General features: G+C 41.7%; 1 protein-coding gene across 1 annotated transcript in view; it reads right to left on the bottom strand.

Moving 5' to 3' along the window:
* The window catches only part of UBE4A (ubiquitination factor E4A), a 43,429-nt gene that overhangs the window by 3,713 nt on the left and 20,266 nt on the right, over window positions 1-19,450 (bottom strand). The window contains 10 exon segments of the mRNA XM_010367447.2: window positions 3,402-3,559; window positions 5,565-5,712; window positions 6,473-6,653; window positions 10,716-10,890; window positions 12,362-12,475; window positions 12,572-12,672; window positions 14,853-15,040; window positions 16,104-16,236; window positions 17,866-17,935; window positions 17,937-18,171. Coding sequence (XP_010365749.1) covers window positions 3,402-3,559; window positions 5,565-5,712; window positions 6,473-6,653; window positions 10,716-10,890; window positions 12,362-12,475; window positions 12,572-12,672; window positions 14,853-15,040; window positions 16,104-16,236; window positions 17,866-17,935; window positions 17,937-18,171 — 1,503 coding nt within the window.

Raw genomic sequence — 19,450 nt, 5'->3', positions numbered from 1 at the left:
TGTCAATCTTTCGGCTTCCCAGGCCACAATGGAAGAATTGTCTTGGCCCATACATAAAATACATGAAGACTAACAATAGCTAATAAGCTAAAAAAACAAAAACTGCCAAAAATTCTTACAATGTTTTAAGAAATGTTACGAATTTGTGTTGGGTCACATTTCAAGCCATCCTGGGCTACACATACAGCTTGGACAACCTTGGTTTATGACATACTTTAAGGGCTGATATACCTTTTCTCTATATTGAGGCCACTATAAAATATAAATTTTCATTGCAAAAGACATACCATCTAGCACAGCATAATCCATATAGTGAATGTTTAGTACCAAATACCAAGAGGTGAAAAGTTTTTTTTTTTTTTTTTTTTTTTTTTTGAGACGGAGTCTTGCTCTGTTGCCCAGGCTGGAGTTGCAGTGGTGCTGTCTTGGCTGACTGCAACCTTTGCCTCCCAGGTTCAGGGGATTCTCCTGCCTCAGCCTCCTGAGTAGCTGGGACTACAGGCGTGTGCCACCACGCCCAGCTAATTTTTGTATTTTTAGTAGAGACAAGTGTTTCACCATGTTGGCCAGGCTGGTCTTAAACTCCTGACCTCAGGTGATCCACCTGCCTCGGCCTTTCAAAGTGCTAAGATTACAGGCGTAAATCACTGCACTTGGCCAAAAATTCATTTTTTTTAATATTAAAAAATTTCCTTAACTTTGGGTCAAAGTATACAAAATGTATCTATCTGTTTATTTAGAGACAGTGTCTTGCTCTGTTGCCCAGGCAGGAGTGCAGTGCTGCAATCATAACTCAGTGCAGCCTGAATTCCTGTGCTCAAGCGATCTGCCTCAGCTTCCTGAGGAGCTAGGACTACAGGCATGTGCCATTACACTTGGCTAATTAAAAATAATTTTTTGTAGAGATAGAACTTAATGTTTTTTTTTTGGAGACAGAGTCTCGCTCTGTCACCCAGGCTGGAGTGCAGTGGTGTGATCTCGGCTCACTGCAACCTCTGCCTCCTGGGTTCCAGTGATTCTCCTGCTTCAGCCTCCCAAGTAGCTGGGATTACATGCATGCCACAAGCCCGGCTAATTTTTGTATTTTTAGTAGAGATGGGGTTTCACCATGTTGGCTAGGCTGGTCTCAAACTTCTGATCTCAAGTGATCCACCTTCTTCAGCCTCCTAAAGTGCTGGGATTACAGGCATGAACCACTGTGCCTGGCTCAATATAACTTAATTTTAAATATGGAGAGGCCAAACAAGGTGGCTGTGCTTGTAATCCCAGCACTTTGAGAGGCTGATGTGAGTGGATTGCTTGAGCCCAGGAGTTTGAGACTGGCCTGGGTAACATAGAGAGACCCCTTCTCTACAAAAAATACAAAAATAAGCCAGGAACGGTGGTGCATGGCCTGTGGTCCCAGTTACTTGGTGAGGCTGAGGTAGGAGGGTCGCTTGAGCCTGGGAGGGTGAGGTGAGATCATGCCACTGCACTCCAGCCCGGTGACAGAGCAAGACCCTGTCTCAAAAAAATAGATAAATCTATAAATAGGCAGAGTCTTTCAGCACTCATTTCTATCTAATGCTGGACTAAAACAGTTAAGGGGCCCATTCAGTAGCTAATAAGCTACCATTTATTGCTTCATTCTTTTTTTTTTTTTTTTTTTTTTTTTGAGACGGAGTCTCGCTCTGTCACCCAGGCTGGAGTGCAGTGGCCGGATCTCAGCTCACTGCAAGCTCCGCCTCCTGGGTTTACGCCATTCTCTCGCCTCAGCCTCCTGAGTAGCTGGGACTACAGGCGCCCGCCATCTCGCCCGGCTAATTTTTTGTATTTTTTTAGTAGAGACGGGGTTTCACCGTGTTAGCCAGGATGGTCTCGATCTCCTGACCTCGTGATCCGCCCGTCTCGGCCTCCCAAAGTGCTGGGATTACAGGCTTGAGCCACCGCGCCCGGCTTTTTTTTTTTTTTTGAGGCAGAGTCTCACTGTCGCCGGGGCTGGAGTGCAGTGGCCGGATCTCAGCTCACTGCAAGCTCCGCCTCCCGGTTTACGCCATTCTCCTGTTTCAGCCTCCTGAGTAGCTGGGACTACAGGCACCCACCACCATGCCCGGCTAATTTTTTGTATTTTTAGTAGAGACGGGGTTTCACCGTGTTAGCCAGGATGGTCTCGATCTCCTGACCTCGTGATCCGCCCGTCTCGGCCTCCCAAAGTGCTGGGATTACAGGCTTGAGCCACCGCGCCCGGCCTATTGCTTCATTCTTGATTTTTCTATAGTTATCATGGGGCAGACTGTCCAAAGAATAGGCAGGCTGGGGAAAATTCATGGTTACCACGGCTGATACAACAGCAGCAACAGAACGTGAGTAAACCCACACGGTGAATAGAGTGTAAAACCTTAAATAAAAAAGAAAAAGCAGGCTGCGTGAGGTGGCTCATGCCTGTAATCCCAGTACTTTGGGAGGCTGAGGTGAGCGCATTACTTGAGGTCAGGAGTTCAAGACCAGCCTGGCCAACAGGGTGAAACCCCCATCTCTACTAAAAATACAACAATTAGCCAGATGTGGTGGCATGCACCTGCAGTCTCAGCTACTCAGGAGGCGGAGGCTGGAGAATCACTTGATCTTGGGAGGTGGAGCTTGCAGTGAGCTGAGATCATGCCACTGCACTCTAGTCTCGGTGACAAAGCGAGACTCTGTCTCAAAAATAAAAAAAAAACAGGCCAGGCGCAGTGGCTCACACCTGTAATCCCAGCGCTTTGGGAGGCTGAGGCGGGTGGATCACTTGAACCCAGGAGTTCAAGACCAGCCTGGCCAACATGGTGAAACCCCGTCTCTACAAAAAATACAGAAATTAGTTGGGAGTGTTGGTGCATGCCTGTAGTCCCAGTTACTCCAGAGGCTGAGACAGGAGGATCACCTGAGCCCAGGCTGGAGTACAGTGGTGTGATTTTGGCTCACTGCAACCTCTGCCTCCCAGGTTCAAGCAATTCTCCTGCTTCAGCCTCCCGAGTAGCTGGGACTACATGTGCGTACCACCATGCCCCGCTAACTTTTTTGTATTTTAGTAGAGATGGGGTTTCACCATGTTGGCCAGGCTGGTCTCAAACTCCTGACTTCAAGTGATCTGCCTAGCTCGGCCTCCCAAAGTGCTGGGATTACAGGCATGAGCCACTGCACCCAGCCAGAAATTGTTTTCTTAAGGCAGGAAGAGGTAAGGTAAAGTTAGCATTTCTTAACAGAATGTTTTGTTGTGAAATGTTTATATCCTAGCAATTGATACCAAAATGCCTTCCAACATATCAGTAAATTAATATGTGGTATCTATTGAGTGCAAAGTACTGTATTAGGTGCCTGGGAGAGAAAGATAGCAAACTAATATATATCTGTGCTCTTGAGTCTGCTTTTTGGGACTGGCTTACCTGAGCAAATGTCTTGCAATGGTGGATCTATCCACAGTGACTCTGGAAGATGGCAGCACCACAGGGTCACACATCAGTGTGCTCATAATGGGATCCAGGAACTCATCACAGGCATCTGCATAGGTTTCCTCTTCCTGTTGTTGGAGGTCTGCAAGAGACTGAGTATACAACATCTGGTAGTTAAAGTGAATTCACAGTGCAGCTGAATTCAGTGTGCTCAATGACAGAGTGAGACTCTGTCTCAAAAATAAAAAAACAGGTCATTAATAACCCTTGACAGTGATAGTGACACATGTGAGCTTCATTTTCTCAAAAACAAGCCAAGATAGATATTCTGGGAACAAATTAAGCATTGAGCCCCAACTCTGGACCTTTAAGTTGGCTCAGCTGCTGGCAGTCACACTGGAAATGGGTTGAAATGTTAGGAGGAAAAGAAATACATCACATATAACATCCATCTGGCAATAGTTCTGTTATAAATGCCATAATTCAAAAGGGGACGGAGAAGGGGAAGTGGAGGAGGGTATTGTTTGCATAATTAGAGTCACTCATGCAGCCTGTGTATGAAAAGAAGTTTTTGATTTTTGATACAAACAGGTATAGGAATTTTAAAGTTGTTTCAACATTTAATTCCTTCACAACTCGAGTTCCTCAGGGATCCACCTAGCTAAGCTCTAACCAAAGATGAAGTCCAACTCAATAAAGACACTCAATGAAGGGAAGACTGACAGCAACAAGCTCTAACCAAAGATGAAGTCCAACTCAATAAAGAAACTCAATGAAGGGAAGACTGACAGCAACAAGGAAGGTTTTCTATTAGACTTTTGTGCCATGATTTTCCTTCTTCTTAACTGCTAACAGAGCTGTCATACTCTAACCAAAGGGATTTAGCTAAATACAATATAGTATTTTAATCTTTAAAATGTAAGCACATTCCAATAGAAGCCAACTACTAACTACAAACATAGAGACAATGAAAATAAAAATTAGTGACTGAAAACTACTCATCTTGTATTTTTTTCCAAAGAAGTTATTCTGTATTAACACCCTAGGTTTTAAAATCTATTGGCAACTCTGTGCATAAACGTTTTCGTAAAAACATCTTACATAAATGTGCACATTCTTCTCTTCTAGTTGAGGTTTCTTAAATTTCTTTTTTTTTTTTTTTGAGATGGAATCTTGCTCTGTTGCCCAGGCTGGAGTGCAGTGGTGTGATCTCAGCTCATTGCAACCTCCGCCTCCCAGGTTCAAGTGATTCTCCTGCCTCAGTCTCCCATGTAGCTGGGATTACAGGTGCGCTCCACCATGCCCGGCTAATTTTTGTATTTTTAGTAGAGACGGGGTTTCACCATGCTGGCCAGGCTGGTGTCAAACTCCTGACCTCAGGTGATCTGCCCACCCTGGCTTCCCAAAGTGCTGGGATTATAAGCATGAGCCACTGCACCCAGCAGATTTCTTAAATGTCTATTCTCACTCTCATGTTAACAAGAATAAAACTGGCCGGGCGAGGTGGCTCAAGCCTGTAATCCCAGCACTTTGGGAGGCCGAGACGGGCGGATCACGAGGTCAGGAGATCGAGACCATCCTGGCTAACACGGTGAAACACCGTCTCTACTAAAAAATACAAAAAACTAGCCGGGCAAGGTGGCGGGCGCCTGTAGTCCCAGCTACTCGGGAGGCTGAGGCAGGAGAATGGTGTAAACCCGGGAGGCGGAGCTTGCAGTGAGCTGAGATCCGGCCACTGCACTCCAGCCTGGGCCATAGAGCGAAACTCCGTCTGAAAAAAAAAAATAAATAAATAAAACAAGAATAAAACTAAGAATATTATAGCTCCAAGTGACCAAAAAGAACCATCTGTTTATATTTTCTCATGGCAATGCTCTTTTCCTCCCTGAAATAGGGTAAAAAGCAGCACAGCTGAGGCGACAATCTGATTTTTTTGTGTGGATTTTTAGGAAATGGGGTCTTGCTATCTTGCCAAGGCTAGAGTGCAGTGGCTATCCACAGACATGATCATAGCACACCGCAGCCTCAAACTCCTGGGCTTAAGCAATCCTCTAGCCTTAGCCTCTTATGTAGCTGGGACTACAGGCTTGAGCTACCATGCCTGGCTGATAATGTGGTTCTTAATGAAATCAGCAAACAAATCCTCCTCTTCCTCACCTTGATTCTCTCTGCCAAGTTGCTGAAAGCCACAATCATATTCCCAGGCTTATTTATTTTCTTCAAGACTCGAACTGTCTGTGCAAAGAGAGTTGGGGAATAGGAACGTCCATCCTTGGGCACAGTGGCACAGAAATTCTCCTCATCCCTGGAAGGTTAGCATCAGAAAAAAACTGCTCACCAGAGGGTAGGTCAATGGAAGAGACAATAGGCTGCAGAACAAGTAGTCTCACCACTTAAAAGCCATGAACATTCTTTTAATATATATATTATTTATATATTTAATATATATTTTTTATATATATACTTTTTGATATAGAAAGACTTTCTAGGAAGTCTATCAAGTATCATGTGACCTTAAAAGAATGCTACTTTTCCAAACAGTGGTACAATCAGTAAAGTTTATCTTTGCACAGATCAAAGCAGAATATTGGAAATCTTAATGTCCCATGGGTCACTCAAAATCTTATTAGTTTTTAGAGACAGAGTCCTGCTGTGTTGCGCAGGCTGGTCTCAAACTCCTGGTTTTAGGCAATCCTCCCACTTCAGCCTCCCAAATAGCTTGGACCACAGGCACACGACACCTTGCCCAGATAAAATCTCCTTACTTAAAACTACAGAAGAGATGGGTGCTGACGAGTTGATGGGTGCAGCACACCAACATGGCACAAATATACATATGTAACAAACCTGCACGTTATGCACATGTACCCTAGAACTTAAAGTATAATAAAAAAATGAAAAAAAAAAAAAAAAAAAAAACTACAGAAGATTCCTTCATCAACCAAGTAGGAATGAATCATTTCTTTTCTATTTTCACATAATTACCAACCGGTCATTCTACTATCAAAACCCTAAATCAAAACATTAGCATCCCCTCTGGCTTGACAAATTTCAATCTCAGGTACCCAAGATTTAAGTAGATAGTGCAGATATCTGATACAAGCTGCTGGGGTTTGAAGTCAAATTCACTGAAGTCCTTGACTTTTAAGGCACCCATCTTGGGGCCAACCAGGTGTTGCAGGAAGTAGTTCAACATGGAGATGATGCGCTCAGCCAGGAAGGGATGCACAAAGAGTGACTTGATCTCTGGAAAAGAATCCAAAGTCTCTGAAAACTCAATCCATTAGCACTCTATTCCTTATTAAGTATAATTTATTTGGAGACCTCTGGGGACTACTGTTATTTTATTTTTAAAATTTTTGAAGGAACTACTTTTTAAAAAACTAAGTAATTCATTTTCACTGCAGAAAATACAGACAAGCAAAAACCAAAACCGAACACAAAACAGAAGACAAAAACTACCACCCAGAGATAAACACGGGTAACATCTTGCTATTTTAACATTTTGTCCTTCTAGCTTTTCTGTCCATATTTACACATACATAGACATTTTTAAAACAAAAATGATCATATTTTACATATTCTGAAACTTACTGTTTTCAGTAACTATATTGCAAATACTTTACCATTTTATTAAGTGTACATCCCTGTGCTGTCCAACATAGCAGCCCCTGGCCATATGTGGCTATGAAAATTAAAAATAAATAAAAAAATCCATTCCTCAGTCACACTAGCCACATGTGGCTAGTTAAGTATGGTTCTGGACAGCCCAGATTTATAGGATATTTTCGCTATCACAGAAAGTTTTTTTTTTTTTTTTTTTTTTTTTGAGACGAAGTCTTGCTCTGTCGCCCAGGCTGGAGTGCAGTGGCCGGATCTCAGCTCACTGCAAGCTCCGCCTCCCGGGTTTATGCCATTCTCCTGCCTCAGCCTCCCGAGTAGCTGGGACTACAGGCGCCCACCACCTCGCCCGGCTAGTTTTTTGTATTTTTTAGTAGAGACGGGGTTTCACCATGTTAGCCAGGATGGTCTCGATCTCCTGACCTCGTGATCCACCCATCTCGGCCTCCCAAAGTGCTGGGATTACAGGCTTGAGCCACCGCGCCTGGCCTATCACAGAAAGTTCTATAGAATAGGGGTGATTCACATAATCTTTTTAAAAAATGAGATGGGGTCTCACTATATTGCCCAGGCTGGTGTCAAACTCCTGGGCTCCAAGTGATCCTCCTGCCTCGGCTCCCAAAGTGTTAGAGGATTACAGGTGTGAGCCACTGTGCCCAGCTGTTTTACATCATTTTTTAAAAAAATTATGTTTTATTTTTTTGAGACAGGGTCTTGCTGTTGCCTAGGCTGGAATGCAGTGGCACAATCATGGCTCAAGGCAGTCTCAACCTCCTGGGCTCAAGTGATCCTCCTGCCTTGGCCTCCCTAACTGCTGAGATTACAGGTGTGAGCCACTGTAACCAGGCTGTTTTCCATCATTTTTTTTTTTTTTTTTTTTGAGACGGAGTCTCGCTCTGTCGCCCAGGCTGGAGTGCAGTGGCACGATCTCGGGTCACTGCAAGCTCCACCTGCCGGGGTCATGTCATTTTCCTGCCTCAGCCTCCCGAGTAGCTGGGACTATAGGCGCCCGCCACCTCGCCCGGCTAGTTTTTCATATTTTTTAGTAGAGACGGGGTTTCACGGTGTTAGCCAAGATGGTCTCGATCTCCTGACCTCATGATCCACCCGTCTCGGCCTCCCAAAGTGCTGCGATCACAGGCTTGAGCCACCGCTCCTGGCCTGTTTTACATCATTTTTAATGGCTGACTTTTCCAGTTGTAACTGCACCATAAGTTATTTATTTAACGTCTTTACCGGTGGACATTTTTACTATTTTCAGTTTTTTCCTACACTTATCAATGAACTTCATTGTGGATACATCTTGTAGACTCATCGCTTCTTTTTTTTTTTTGAGCTAGAGTCTCACTCTGTTGCCCAGGCTGGAGAGCAGTGGTGTGATCTCTGCTCACTGCAACCTCCGCCTCCTGGGTTCAAGCTATTCTCCTACCTCAGCCTCCCAAGTAGCTGGGACTGCAGGCACGTGCTACCACACCTGGCTAATTTTTGTAATTTTAGTAGACACAAGGTTTCACTATGTTGGCCAGGTTGGTCTCGAACTCCTGACCTTGTGATCCGCTCGCCTCGGCCTCCCAAAGTGCTGGGGTTACAGGTGTGAGCCACCGCGCCAGGCCTATTGCTTCTTCTTCTTCTTTTTTTTTTTTTTGAGATGGAGTCTCGCTCTGTCACCCAGGCTAGAGTGCAGTGGCGCGATCTCGGTTCTCTGCAAGCTCCGCCTCCTGGGTTCACGCCATTCTCCTGCCTCAGCCTCCCGAGTAGCTGGGACTACAGGCACCTGACACCATGCCTGGCTAATTTTTTGTATTTTTAGTGGAGATGGAGTTTCACCGTGTTAGCCAAGATGGTCTCGATCTCCTGACCTTGTGATCCGCCCGCCTCGGCCTCCCAAAGTGCTAGGATTACAGGCGTAAGCCACCGCGCCCAGCCTATCGCTTCTTCTTAACAAATCTGTAAGGAACTGCTATGTCATAGGGCATGAGTTCCAAAAATTAAAAAAAAAAAAAAATTTATACATGTCAAATTTAACAAGCCAGACAGTATCATAATGCTATGTTTGGTTGGTACTGATAGTTGTTGATTTTTCAATTTCAGTCATTATCACAAATCCCTCAACATATAGTCAAATTTTTGGTCAAATAATTTAGTTATTAAAATTATGTAAATATTATTCACAGCAGAGCCATGTGCTGTCCTAATAAGTATATAGTTCCTTTTTAGTATAACTTTTTGCTTATTTGCTTATTTTCAGAGCCTCTTATCACTAAATTCTTTCCAAACTCTCCATTGGAATTTAAAACTCTCAACACGGTCATTCTAGCTGCTGATTAGTTTTTGGAAACATTCTTTCTGGATGTTTCTATCCTTTGCTCCAACCTGGACTGCTTGCTCTACAGGCCTGCTATGTAGTGGTCACACAAGCTCCTTTTACCATCATCCTGGGAATCTCCTTTGCGTCTCCCTTGTGTTGAATTCCACCTTCCTCCTCCTAGGTTTACTTTCCCTCAGAAATGTGTCTCCGCTTCAAATGACACTGTTGAAAGTGCAAAGCCATTTTGATACTTAAACTATGGTAACATTACCTGACTTCTCTGGGATATTTTAGGGTCTTGTTTTTACCATGATTTCCGAAAATTTCACAATGTTATACCTCAGTGTGGGTTTTAAAAAATTCTCTGTGCAGGGCCCTTGGCAAGCCCTTTCAATTTAGAGGCTATCTTTGAGTCTTGGGGATTTTTTGGTATCTTTGATAACTTCCTTCCCTCCATTTTTCTCTTTTGAGACTTCCTAGATCCATCCTTTGTTTCTTATCCTTTCTCTTTCAATTTCCATCTTTTTCCTTCTGTTCTACGTTCATAGACGAGTTCCTTGAATTTATATCTTCTAACCCTTTTACTGAATATTTAACTTTTCTGAGGTAAAAATTTCAATATCCAAGAGTTCTTTCTTATTCTTTAAATAATCTCTTTCATTGCCTCTTTGTTCTTGTTTTTTGGTTGCTATATCTTCTCTTATCCCTCTGAGATTAAAAAGTTTTTTTAAAAAGTTTTTACAAAGTTTTCACCTATTTGTTTTTCACATTAGAGGATTTCCTCAAACGGTGATTATTGTTATATCATATTTAGCTGAGACATTAAAAATGATAATTTCAGTATGTAATCAGTATAAAAATAGGCAGATTTCACATTTTAACACTAAGTCTTGCAGTACATATTTTATACTTATAGCACATCTCAATTCAGACTAGCTACATTTTAAATCCTTGAAAGCCACATGTGGCAAGTGGCTACTGAATTGGACAGTGGAGCTATAGAGGGAGTAGAGATAAATGGCTGTTACATCCACCATATTTAACCAGGATTCAAGCATATTTCTCAGATTAACATACATATATGTACATGTGTGTGTGTATAGACACACACATATTTATATGGCTAACTTGTCCTCCAGAAAGATTTTACCACCTTATGCTCTCTGGCAGCTGTGTGAGGGTGACCATTTCTTCATTCCCATGTCAATAATAGGCATTATCATTCTTTTTGAAGCTTCTCCAGTGATTCGTTTCCCTCCCAGATGTGGAGGATACTGTCACCAGGGTCTGAATTCTTAGTTTCAGCTAGGCTGATCCCTCAAGTGAGGCAGATCTTGGCCATTACTTTTTTGGGGTAAAGCAGTACTTTGTATCCTTACCTGATGTGAGAAAGGCAAGGGTACCGATTGTTTCATTGGACATGATGTTATGGAAACGTGCCAGCTGTCCAAACATCTGTAGGCCGGCCTCCTTTTCTCGGCGGGCTTCTGGAGTCAGACTATCCCATTCACCTCGGTCCTTCTCAATTTGCTGAATCTTTATCTTGCTCAAATACTGCAGAAACCAGAGATGGGATGTATCAGAGAAGAAAGGTACAGTTGAAGGGATGTGACATTTAGGAGGTCCTATTAAAAATCCAGTCAACTAAGCTGGGAAAACAAGGGACCATGTAAGAGACATGAGCTTTTATTTCTCAGCATAGGGCTGAAGCTCAAAAGAACTTTCAGGAAAGAAAGAAATTGTGGCTTCATACAGATTTGTTTCAGCTTGGGTAGATTCACAGGTAATTCCCTTAGAAATAGTATATCATTGTTAAATGGAAAGAAGGATGAAGAGTTTAATATATGAAACCCAGGCCAAGAAACAAAAAAACTAAAAAACCCCACACTATAGTGAAAAAACAATGACTCCTTCCTGAAAGATGAAAACAAATCCCCCCCTGCCAAATTGCTTACAAAAAATCAAAGCTCTATCAAATATGCAAGATGTGTGGAAGAACATAATTATTTAAAACTCTACCTCATGTCATCCTTCCTGTTGTAGCAAACAACTTGTTAAACTTAGTCTCATGAAAATACCATCTGCTTCATACTTTGTGTCACACACCTCTTGCTTAAAAGGGTCTGTTTGTAACAGGACCTATTCTCACTTTTGAAGAAAACCTCTCTTAAACCCTAAAGTGTAGGATTATGAAGAAATCAGATCAAACCTTTCTCACAAATTAAACACAAGCTACTCAGGGGACTGCTGATCACAATGAGGAGCTCATGATTGTCTAAAGGCTACCCTCAGGATTTACCTGATTCATCTCCCTTTGGTCAGTGCCCTGTCCATCCTATACCCATCACAGGTAAGGGAAGTTTTGCTCTACAGATAGCAAAGTTTTTATGGGAGAAGTAAGCAGATCCACCAGGGAAGGTTAAGGAAATAATACACTGGAGGAGCTGAGAGGCACCCAGCTGCATTTTATACTTGGTGAAATGTTTGTTTCACAATATAGCTAAGAATTTAGGAGGCAGTGGAAATATGAGAAATATTGACAACTTGGAGCCTTTATATGAAAAAATAACCCAAATCAGAGATTTTCTTTCAAGTAGTGGTGCAAAAATCAGAATCTTTTAGGAAAGTGGGTTAAAAGTCATTGTCTTAGTAAGATATTTTACTGACATGTTGGGATTAAAAGGGTTTCACTGACCAAAAGTTAGCTCCTCTGATTTCTTTCTGTTGTGCCGGCCTGATGAATTACTCCTGCCAATACAATGTAGTTTGGCTTCACCATATGGTATTTTCAACTCTGCCAAAATGTCCATCTCATGACGCTTCAATGACCCTTGATCTTGGTCTCTAATGGAATGAACTAGAAAGCTCTGTAATGGCAAGCTTGGTGGTACACTACTAACCACACATTTTTGGTGTTCAAGTCTGGTACTAGGGGCATAAGGACTGCTCTATTATGATTAAAAGGTAAAATGTATGTACTGATGATGATTTGATGGTATGGGGCAGTTAAATCTTTTTTTCTCACCTGTATGGCTTCATCCAAAAGGAAGATGGCATCATTCATTAGCAGGTTAAGAAAGCGGAGGAAAAGTGGGGGATTCATGGCTTCTAAATTCTTAGAGGCATAGTCAGCCAAATCCTATAAGTCCCAGCCCACAAGAAAACCATTTTAGTATTGAATTACAACTCATTGGGGCTTATATAAAGCAACAGGTTTCATCAGAAACTCTCTCACCTTAATGCTCTCCCGATAGGTATCTGTCCCCCACATGTATCTTAGGATAGGATACATGGGACGACGGTAATTAAACTTCTGTTCAAATTGATGGGGGTCTCCTGGAGTAAGGCAAGAGCAAAATATCAGCAACGGTGGTGTCATAAGAGGAAGAGCTTATGCCTATGTGTAGTCATTTGCTTTGTAGTCATTTGCTTTTGAGTGTGTTAAGACTACTAACAAAATCTGCCCTGGAGTTTCTAGAGGTCTAAAGTTATGGCCAAGTGTTGGCTCATTTCCTTACTGACGAAGTAAAGGGGAGACAGAGATAAAGGATACCTTACTCTGCAAGAGACAAGTACCAAGCTATAAAACAAAAGTCAAGGGAAACAAATGCTTCCATATCCAAACATGAGTACTTGTCAGGCTTTAAATGAGGGCTCAGGGCTGGCCATTATGGCAGTGAAAGCCATGTGCAGGACGGGACACTAAGCAATTCCCACATTCTTCACAGACAATATCCCAATTGTGTAGCCAACAGGTTCTTGATTACTCTGAAAAATCAGGTCAAGAGCTAAAAATCTGAGGCTTATACTGCTTTTGAAATACCAAAGGTGGCTGGGCGCGGTGGCTCAAGCCTGTAATCCCAGCACTTTGGGAGGCCGAGACGGGCGGATCACGAGGTCAGGAGATCAAGACCATCCTGGCTAACACCGTGAAACCCCGTCTCTACTAAAAAATACAAAAAAAACTAGCCGGGCGAGGTGGCGGGCGCCTGTAGTCCCAGCTACTCGGGAGGCTGAGGCAGGAGAATGGCATAAACCCGGGAGGCGGAGCTTGCAGTGAGCTGAGATCCGGCCACTGCACTCCAGCCTGGGCCATAGAGCGAGACTCTGTCTCAAAAAAAAAAAAGAAATACCAAAGGTATTATTAGAGCTCCACAGGCTGGGTCATAATAAAGGAAGAGTGTAGGATTTGGAGTCAAAAGACCTAGGTTTTCATTCTGGCTCTGCTTAATCTAAGTCTCTTAATCTTTTTCAGCTTCCACTTCCTCAGAAATAAAACAGAAATTGTACTCCATTACAACACTTTGGTCGTATGGTCACATAATGAGGTAACTGCAGTGATTTATTATACAATTTCTTATGCATTATAAAGATTTACATGCATTATTTCACTTAATCATCACTTTGACCCATTTTATAGATGAGGAAACTAAGGCTGATAGGTGAGCGAATTAAAAAAACCAGAATCCAAATATGGAAAGGCGGCCAGTAAAATGTTAAATGCCTCTTTAAATGTTAGTTGTATTTATCATTGGATGGTAGACATCCCTTTAAAAAATGGTCTTCAACAACTTCTTGACATATCTTATTTACTGACTGAGACAGGGTACTGTTTAAACAAACACAGGGGCTCAGGGTTAGATAGAGAAGGAATGTTGCCCACTGGTGTTTTTTTTTTTTTGAGAGGGATTTCTTGCTCTGTCATCCAGGCTGGGGTGCAGTGGTGCAATCTCAGCTCACTGCCACCTCCGCCTCCCGAATTCAAGCGATTCTCGTGCCTCTCCCTCCTAAGTAGCTGGGATTATAGGCACCCGCTACCACGCCTGGGTAATTTTTGTATTTTTTGTAGAGATGGGGTTTCACCATGTTGGCCAGGCTGGTCTCAAACTCATTAGTTCAAGTGATCTGCCTACTTCGGCCTCCCAAAATGCTGGGATTACAAGCATGAACCACTGTGCCTGGCCGCCTGCTGGTATTCTTAATCGAACCATTAGACTATTGGAGAATTAGATAGTCTGGTTAAGATAAAGGAATCTCTCAACCAGTACACTGCCTCTTTATGCACTATTCTGTAATTTTAAGGCAGAGAAAAATAAAGACCCAGGTTTTAATCAAAAAGTCTAACTTGAGTCTGATTTGATGAAGCATCATAATAAGGGTGTTGGAATACGTAGATTTCTTCAGGTGACACAGACCTGATTCTACCACTTGGTAGTGAATGTCATGACATGGACAAATAATTTGATCTTTTGGGCAGTCATATCTTCATTTGTAAAACAGGGATAATTAAAAATAAATAAATAAATAAATAAAACAGGGATAATAGAGTGAAAGTTTTCAGATGGTGACAATGGGATAATGTTAAAAAAAAAAGCACTTATCATCAAGCCTGGCACATAGTAGGTATTCAATAAGTAATGGCTTGACATTTCTTTGATATCCAAATACGGATCAAACTATAAAACTCCACTGGTATCAGCTTCTCAGTTCTGGGCTCAGCTTCATGACTGCTTTACCTGTAAATTCGATGTCCACAAAAACCTTGATTAGAGCCTCTGCAAGTTGGGGTGCATACTGAAAGTTGCAGAACACACGTTTTCGGTGGAATACACTGGATACCAAAGGATTTGGGGTCTGATCCAGGTGGGGCATCACTGCTTCCAACACCTCTGCTAGTTTGGCCCTCAGATGGGGATTCTTCATTCTGCAAAATGGGAAAAAAGCAAGATGAGCAGATAAGCTTAACTCCGAATTTATGACGCTGTTCTCTCCACATAATAATAAAAATCCACCCTAAACCATTATTATAGGAAAAAAAAAAGATCCACTTCTGCAGTTTTAAGTTTGTCAGTTTCTTGGTGTGGGTAGAGGGTGGGAGGTGGTGGTGCAGGGTACATCATTTAACTCTTGAGTTGACAGCTTACCAACTATGAGGGTGAGCACTTAAGTTTTTGAATGCTTAGCCATTGTTTACTTCTCTGTAATAATGCATTATTTACTGCTTACTATTCTCTGACAGTTTCATGTGGAATAAACTTGCCTTTTCAAGCTTTCTGAGGGTAAAGACTAGAATATAATTATGCTACATTACCCATGACGCATACAGTGTATGCATAATACTTGTTGACTTATGACTTCTCATTAGGTATGCTCAGCTCAGTGAAGAATTGGCTTCTCTCTACTTATCACTGATACAGCTCAGGGAATTGTGGGTCATTCTCTTCACTGTGCAGCAAATCTTCACTTTTGTACACAGAGTTTCCATTTCCTTTAGCCTATGCATCAAAAAAATCAGGGAAGCAATTCTACAAGTCACAGTATCTTCCTTTGGAAAAGAGGTCTAGAAGCTATGAGTGAGAAAACTTGAAATGAGAAATAACATTGACTTAAGTTTACTGCTCATCCAACTCAGAATAGCAAGAACAAGCTTTATCATCATATAATTATTAGAAGATCATTAGCACCTGGCTGCCACTGGTAAGTTTCTGGCATTATGTTAACTACTTTAACCATGGACTAGCAGTGGAATTTCCATAAGATACCTTATATGCAGGATTAAATTTTCTGTGGGCAAAGTTCATTGTTTATTATACCTCTCAACAGTGGGGTTTCTGGCTACCCATATGGATGGTCAGGTGATTCATTAATGTTACCATAACTTCTGAAGGCAACCCCTTATGATTCAGGCTTGTTTATTTCTTGGTTTAGAAGTCTTCTGAATGTTTTACAGCCTAAACAGTGACAGAACCAAGCTTACAGCACTTCACCTTTCTATGCTTCCAGTGAAAATGGTGATAAAGTGAAGGACATGCTCCAGGGAATCTGCTGATGTCTCCAAAATGTCATCGGCAAAGCGGCGGAGAAAAATGAGAAAATCACCCAGGTTATCTGCAAAAAATTCTGAAAAAGAAAATATTCACTGGAATTAGCCAAACATCTGTATATTTGTACTAATAAACAACATTTAAATTCCTTTCACCCTACTTAATGAAGGTTAAAAAAAAAAAAACTAAATGTTTTGTTGGTACTAGAGATGGTGGTAAGTCAATAAATGTAAAATCTCCTTTAAATGTAAGTCAATTTAAATTTTTATTCAAGTAAATATATGAACAGTAATGACACAAAATGTTAACACACCAGTATACTAATATATACATTTTTAGTCTCAAGGTTAACTGTGGTTTAAACCCTTCAGATGTGTGAGGATGCCCTAATAAAGATTAACATGTTAGGTGATGGCGGTAGCCAGACTCCAGGATGGTCCTCCAATGATCACTGCTTTTTGGTATTCATGACCTTATGCAGTCCTCTCCTATATTCACTCTTTCAGAGTAGAAGATAAACTCTGAGGCATACAGTAGATGTGATGCTATGTCATTTCCAAGATTAGGGTATAAAAGCTTACAGTCTCCATTTTGGTCACTTGCTCCGGGGGAAGCCAGCTGCCATATCATGAGTAGTATTTAGAAGACACATACATGGCCTAGAAAAGAGGCTGCTGGTCAATAGCACAAGCAACTGAGGCCTGTCAACAACCACATGACTGGGCTTGTAAGTGGATCCTCCAGCCCTAGCAGAGTCCTCAGATTCCTAAGGCCCTGACAGCTTGGCTACATAACTTCCTGAGGAACTCTGAGTCAGAATCATGCAGCTGAGTAAGCTGTTTGCAGTGTTGTTGTTGCTATTTTGTTTATAATTATTATTTTTTTTGAGACAGGGTCCTGCTCTGTCACCCAGGCTGGAGTGTAGTAGTGCAATTATGGCTCACTGTGGCCTCAACTTCCTGGGCTCAAGCCATTCTCTCACTTCAGCCCACTGAGTAGCTGGAACTACAAGTGTGCACCACCATGCCTGGCTAATTTTTTAGTTTTTGTAGAGATAGGGTCTCCCTGTGTTGCCCAGGCCAATCCTGAACTCCTGGGCTCAAGTAATCATCCTGCTTCGGCCTCCCAAAGTGCTGGGATTACAGGCATGCACCATCATACCCGGTCTGTAGTTTTAAGCTGCTATGTTTTGGGGTAATCCGTTACACAGCATGATATGACCAATACAATGGTTAAGAACACAAAACCTGATTAGATTGGCAACACCTGCCCACCCCTCAGTGACTCACTGACACATACACACACACACACACACACACATACAAACTCTCTCTCTCTCTCTTTCCCTTCTGAGTTAACCAATAGGAGCTAATTTTTTTTCTATGAAAAGGACAGGAAAAGTTAGATGAATGTGTAAGTTGAACAAATATTAATGATAGAAACTAACAGCTCTGAAAACTCTGATTACACTTAATCCTTTGAAGATGATTTTCTGATATGCATAGCAGTGGGGACACAAGGCTGAGGAACAAGTTGTTAGTCACCCAATACTTTGACCAGTAGATATTATCTAAGTTTGAGTTGTTTCTCCAAAAACAACTGAATGACAATGAAGAAAGGGTATTTTGAGGATTAAACTTCCAAACTGACCCAGTTAAACTCAGAAGGCTATAAATAGGACATTCCCAAGGGCGAGCCTGCTTACCTGGCACATAAGCCAAAGAGCTGTAGCCATCTGGCAAAGGAAAGGTTAACTCTATTGGTTGTGAGCCCTCAGTTGCCTATGGCCAGTTGAACCAGTAGAACAGCCATGGACACCTGCAAGTTTAGGCAGTTTTGTAGCATTTGTGGCTCTGTCATGGCAGTCTTGGTAGAAAGATAGATAGTCATCAATCGTTCAAACTGCTCACGAAGATTGTCAGCAGCAGGGCTAGAACTTTGCTGAGCATCCCGCCACGCAACCTGCAGCCGATGCAGATTTTGGTTGATTTTTACCATCTGATCATGCAACCTGCCCCCAAGAAAGCAGAGGAGAGTGGGTCAGGGAAAACAGAAAGTCATACACACACACACACACACACAAAAACCAAATAAAAAATCAAAAAAAACCACCTCAATTATTTATCTAGTCTTCTCTTTAAGGATAGTAGGGAGTTGCAGTTGCAATGACACAGAAGGCACTCACAAAAGTTTTTGACAGGACACAGGCAGGGTGCACAGCAATGTATTCAACATAATCAAAGCTAATTGCAAATAGTTAGCAGGCTTCAGTTGAAATACACTATCCAAACAAAGGCAGCTTGGTTGAGTAGGGTGTAGAATGGGCTGTTACTACATAAAATAAATCAAAGTACAAGAAGCCCAGCAGGATAGTTTTACATCACATGAGGGCAATGATCATACTTTGATGCAATGATCATACTTTGATGGGGTTATATGGATAGTCTTTCTTCGGTTAGTAGAAAACTAAGCTGGTGAAAAGGGACTCTAGATTAGTAATGACCACATATAAACTAGTAGCCACCTGAGATGCAATCTAAGAGCAGCTTCCAGCACTCTGTTGTTCAATATTAAATTAAATTATTCTTCAGAAAAGGTCAGCCTAATATTCTCTACTGAAAGGAAGACACATAATTCAAAGTTATGGATAATAGTCCAAAATCATTTCCTTTGGCTCTGTAGATAATGTCTTGGCTAGTTAATATTGGGAAACTAGATGATACTCATTTTTTGTTTGAACCTAGGCAGTTGAGCAGGTTAAGCACATGCTGAACTTTTATCTACTGTCTTATTTAAAATGTCTATGATGGAGATTTCTCTCTAAAGATATAATTTCATTCCTCCAGCAATGTGTTGACTGAGTAGTTTTGAAAAATGCTCTGCCTCAATTCAGGTATCTTGAGAAGGTATTAAAAATTGCTATTCCTAGTGTCCCTTTCTATGACTGCGTTGCTGTTTTCTCCCTCTACTTATACATGTCATAATCAGCTAAATCAGAGGAAAACAAATTACAGAATAATGAACAGCCAGAACCAGAACTGTTTTTGGAAGTCATACATTCTAGTTCTAAAATCTTCACATATTCTAGAATCTTCTTTATCTAATGTCTTTTGTGGTCCTATTGATCTCATCAGACTCCCTTATAAACATTTCCTTAATTTTTGCCATTTTTGTCTCTCTATAGAGTTAGAACTTGGTTTTTTTTTTTTTAATTAATTAATTATTATTTTTTTTTTGAGACAGATTCCCGTTCTGTTGTCCAGGCTGGAGTGCAGTGGCATCATCTCGGC

This window comes from Rhinopithecus roxellana, chromosome 15 (assembly GCF_007565055.1).
Source record: "Rhinopithecus roxellana isolate Shanxi Qingling chromosome 15, ASM756505v1, whole genome shotgun sequence".
Taxonomy (NCBI): domain Eukaryota; kingdom Metazoa; phylum Chordata; class Mammalia; order Primates; family Cercopithecidae; genus Rhinopithecus; species Rhinopithecus roxellana.
This window is presented reverse-complemented; position numbering and strand designations above follow the sequence as displayed.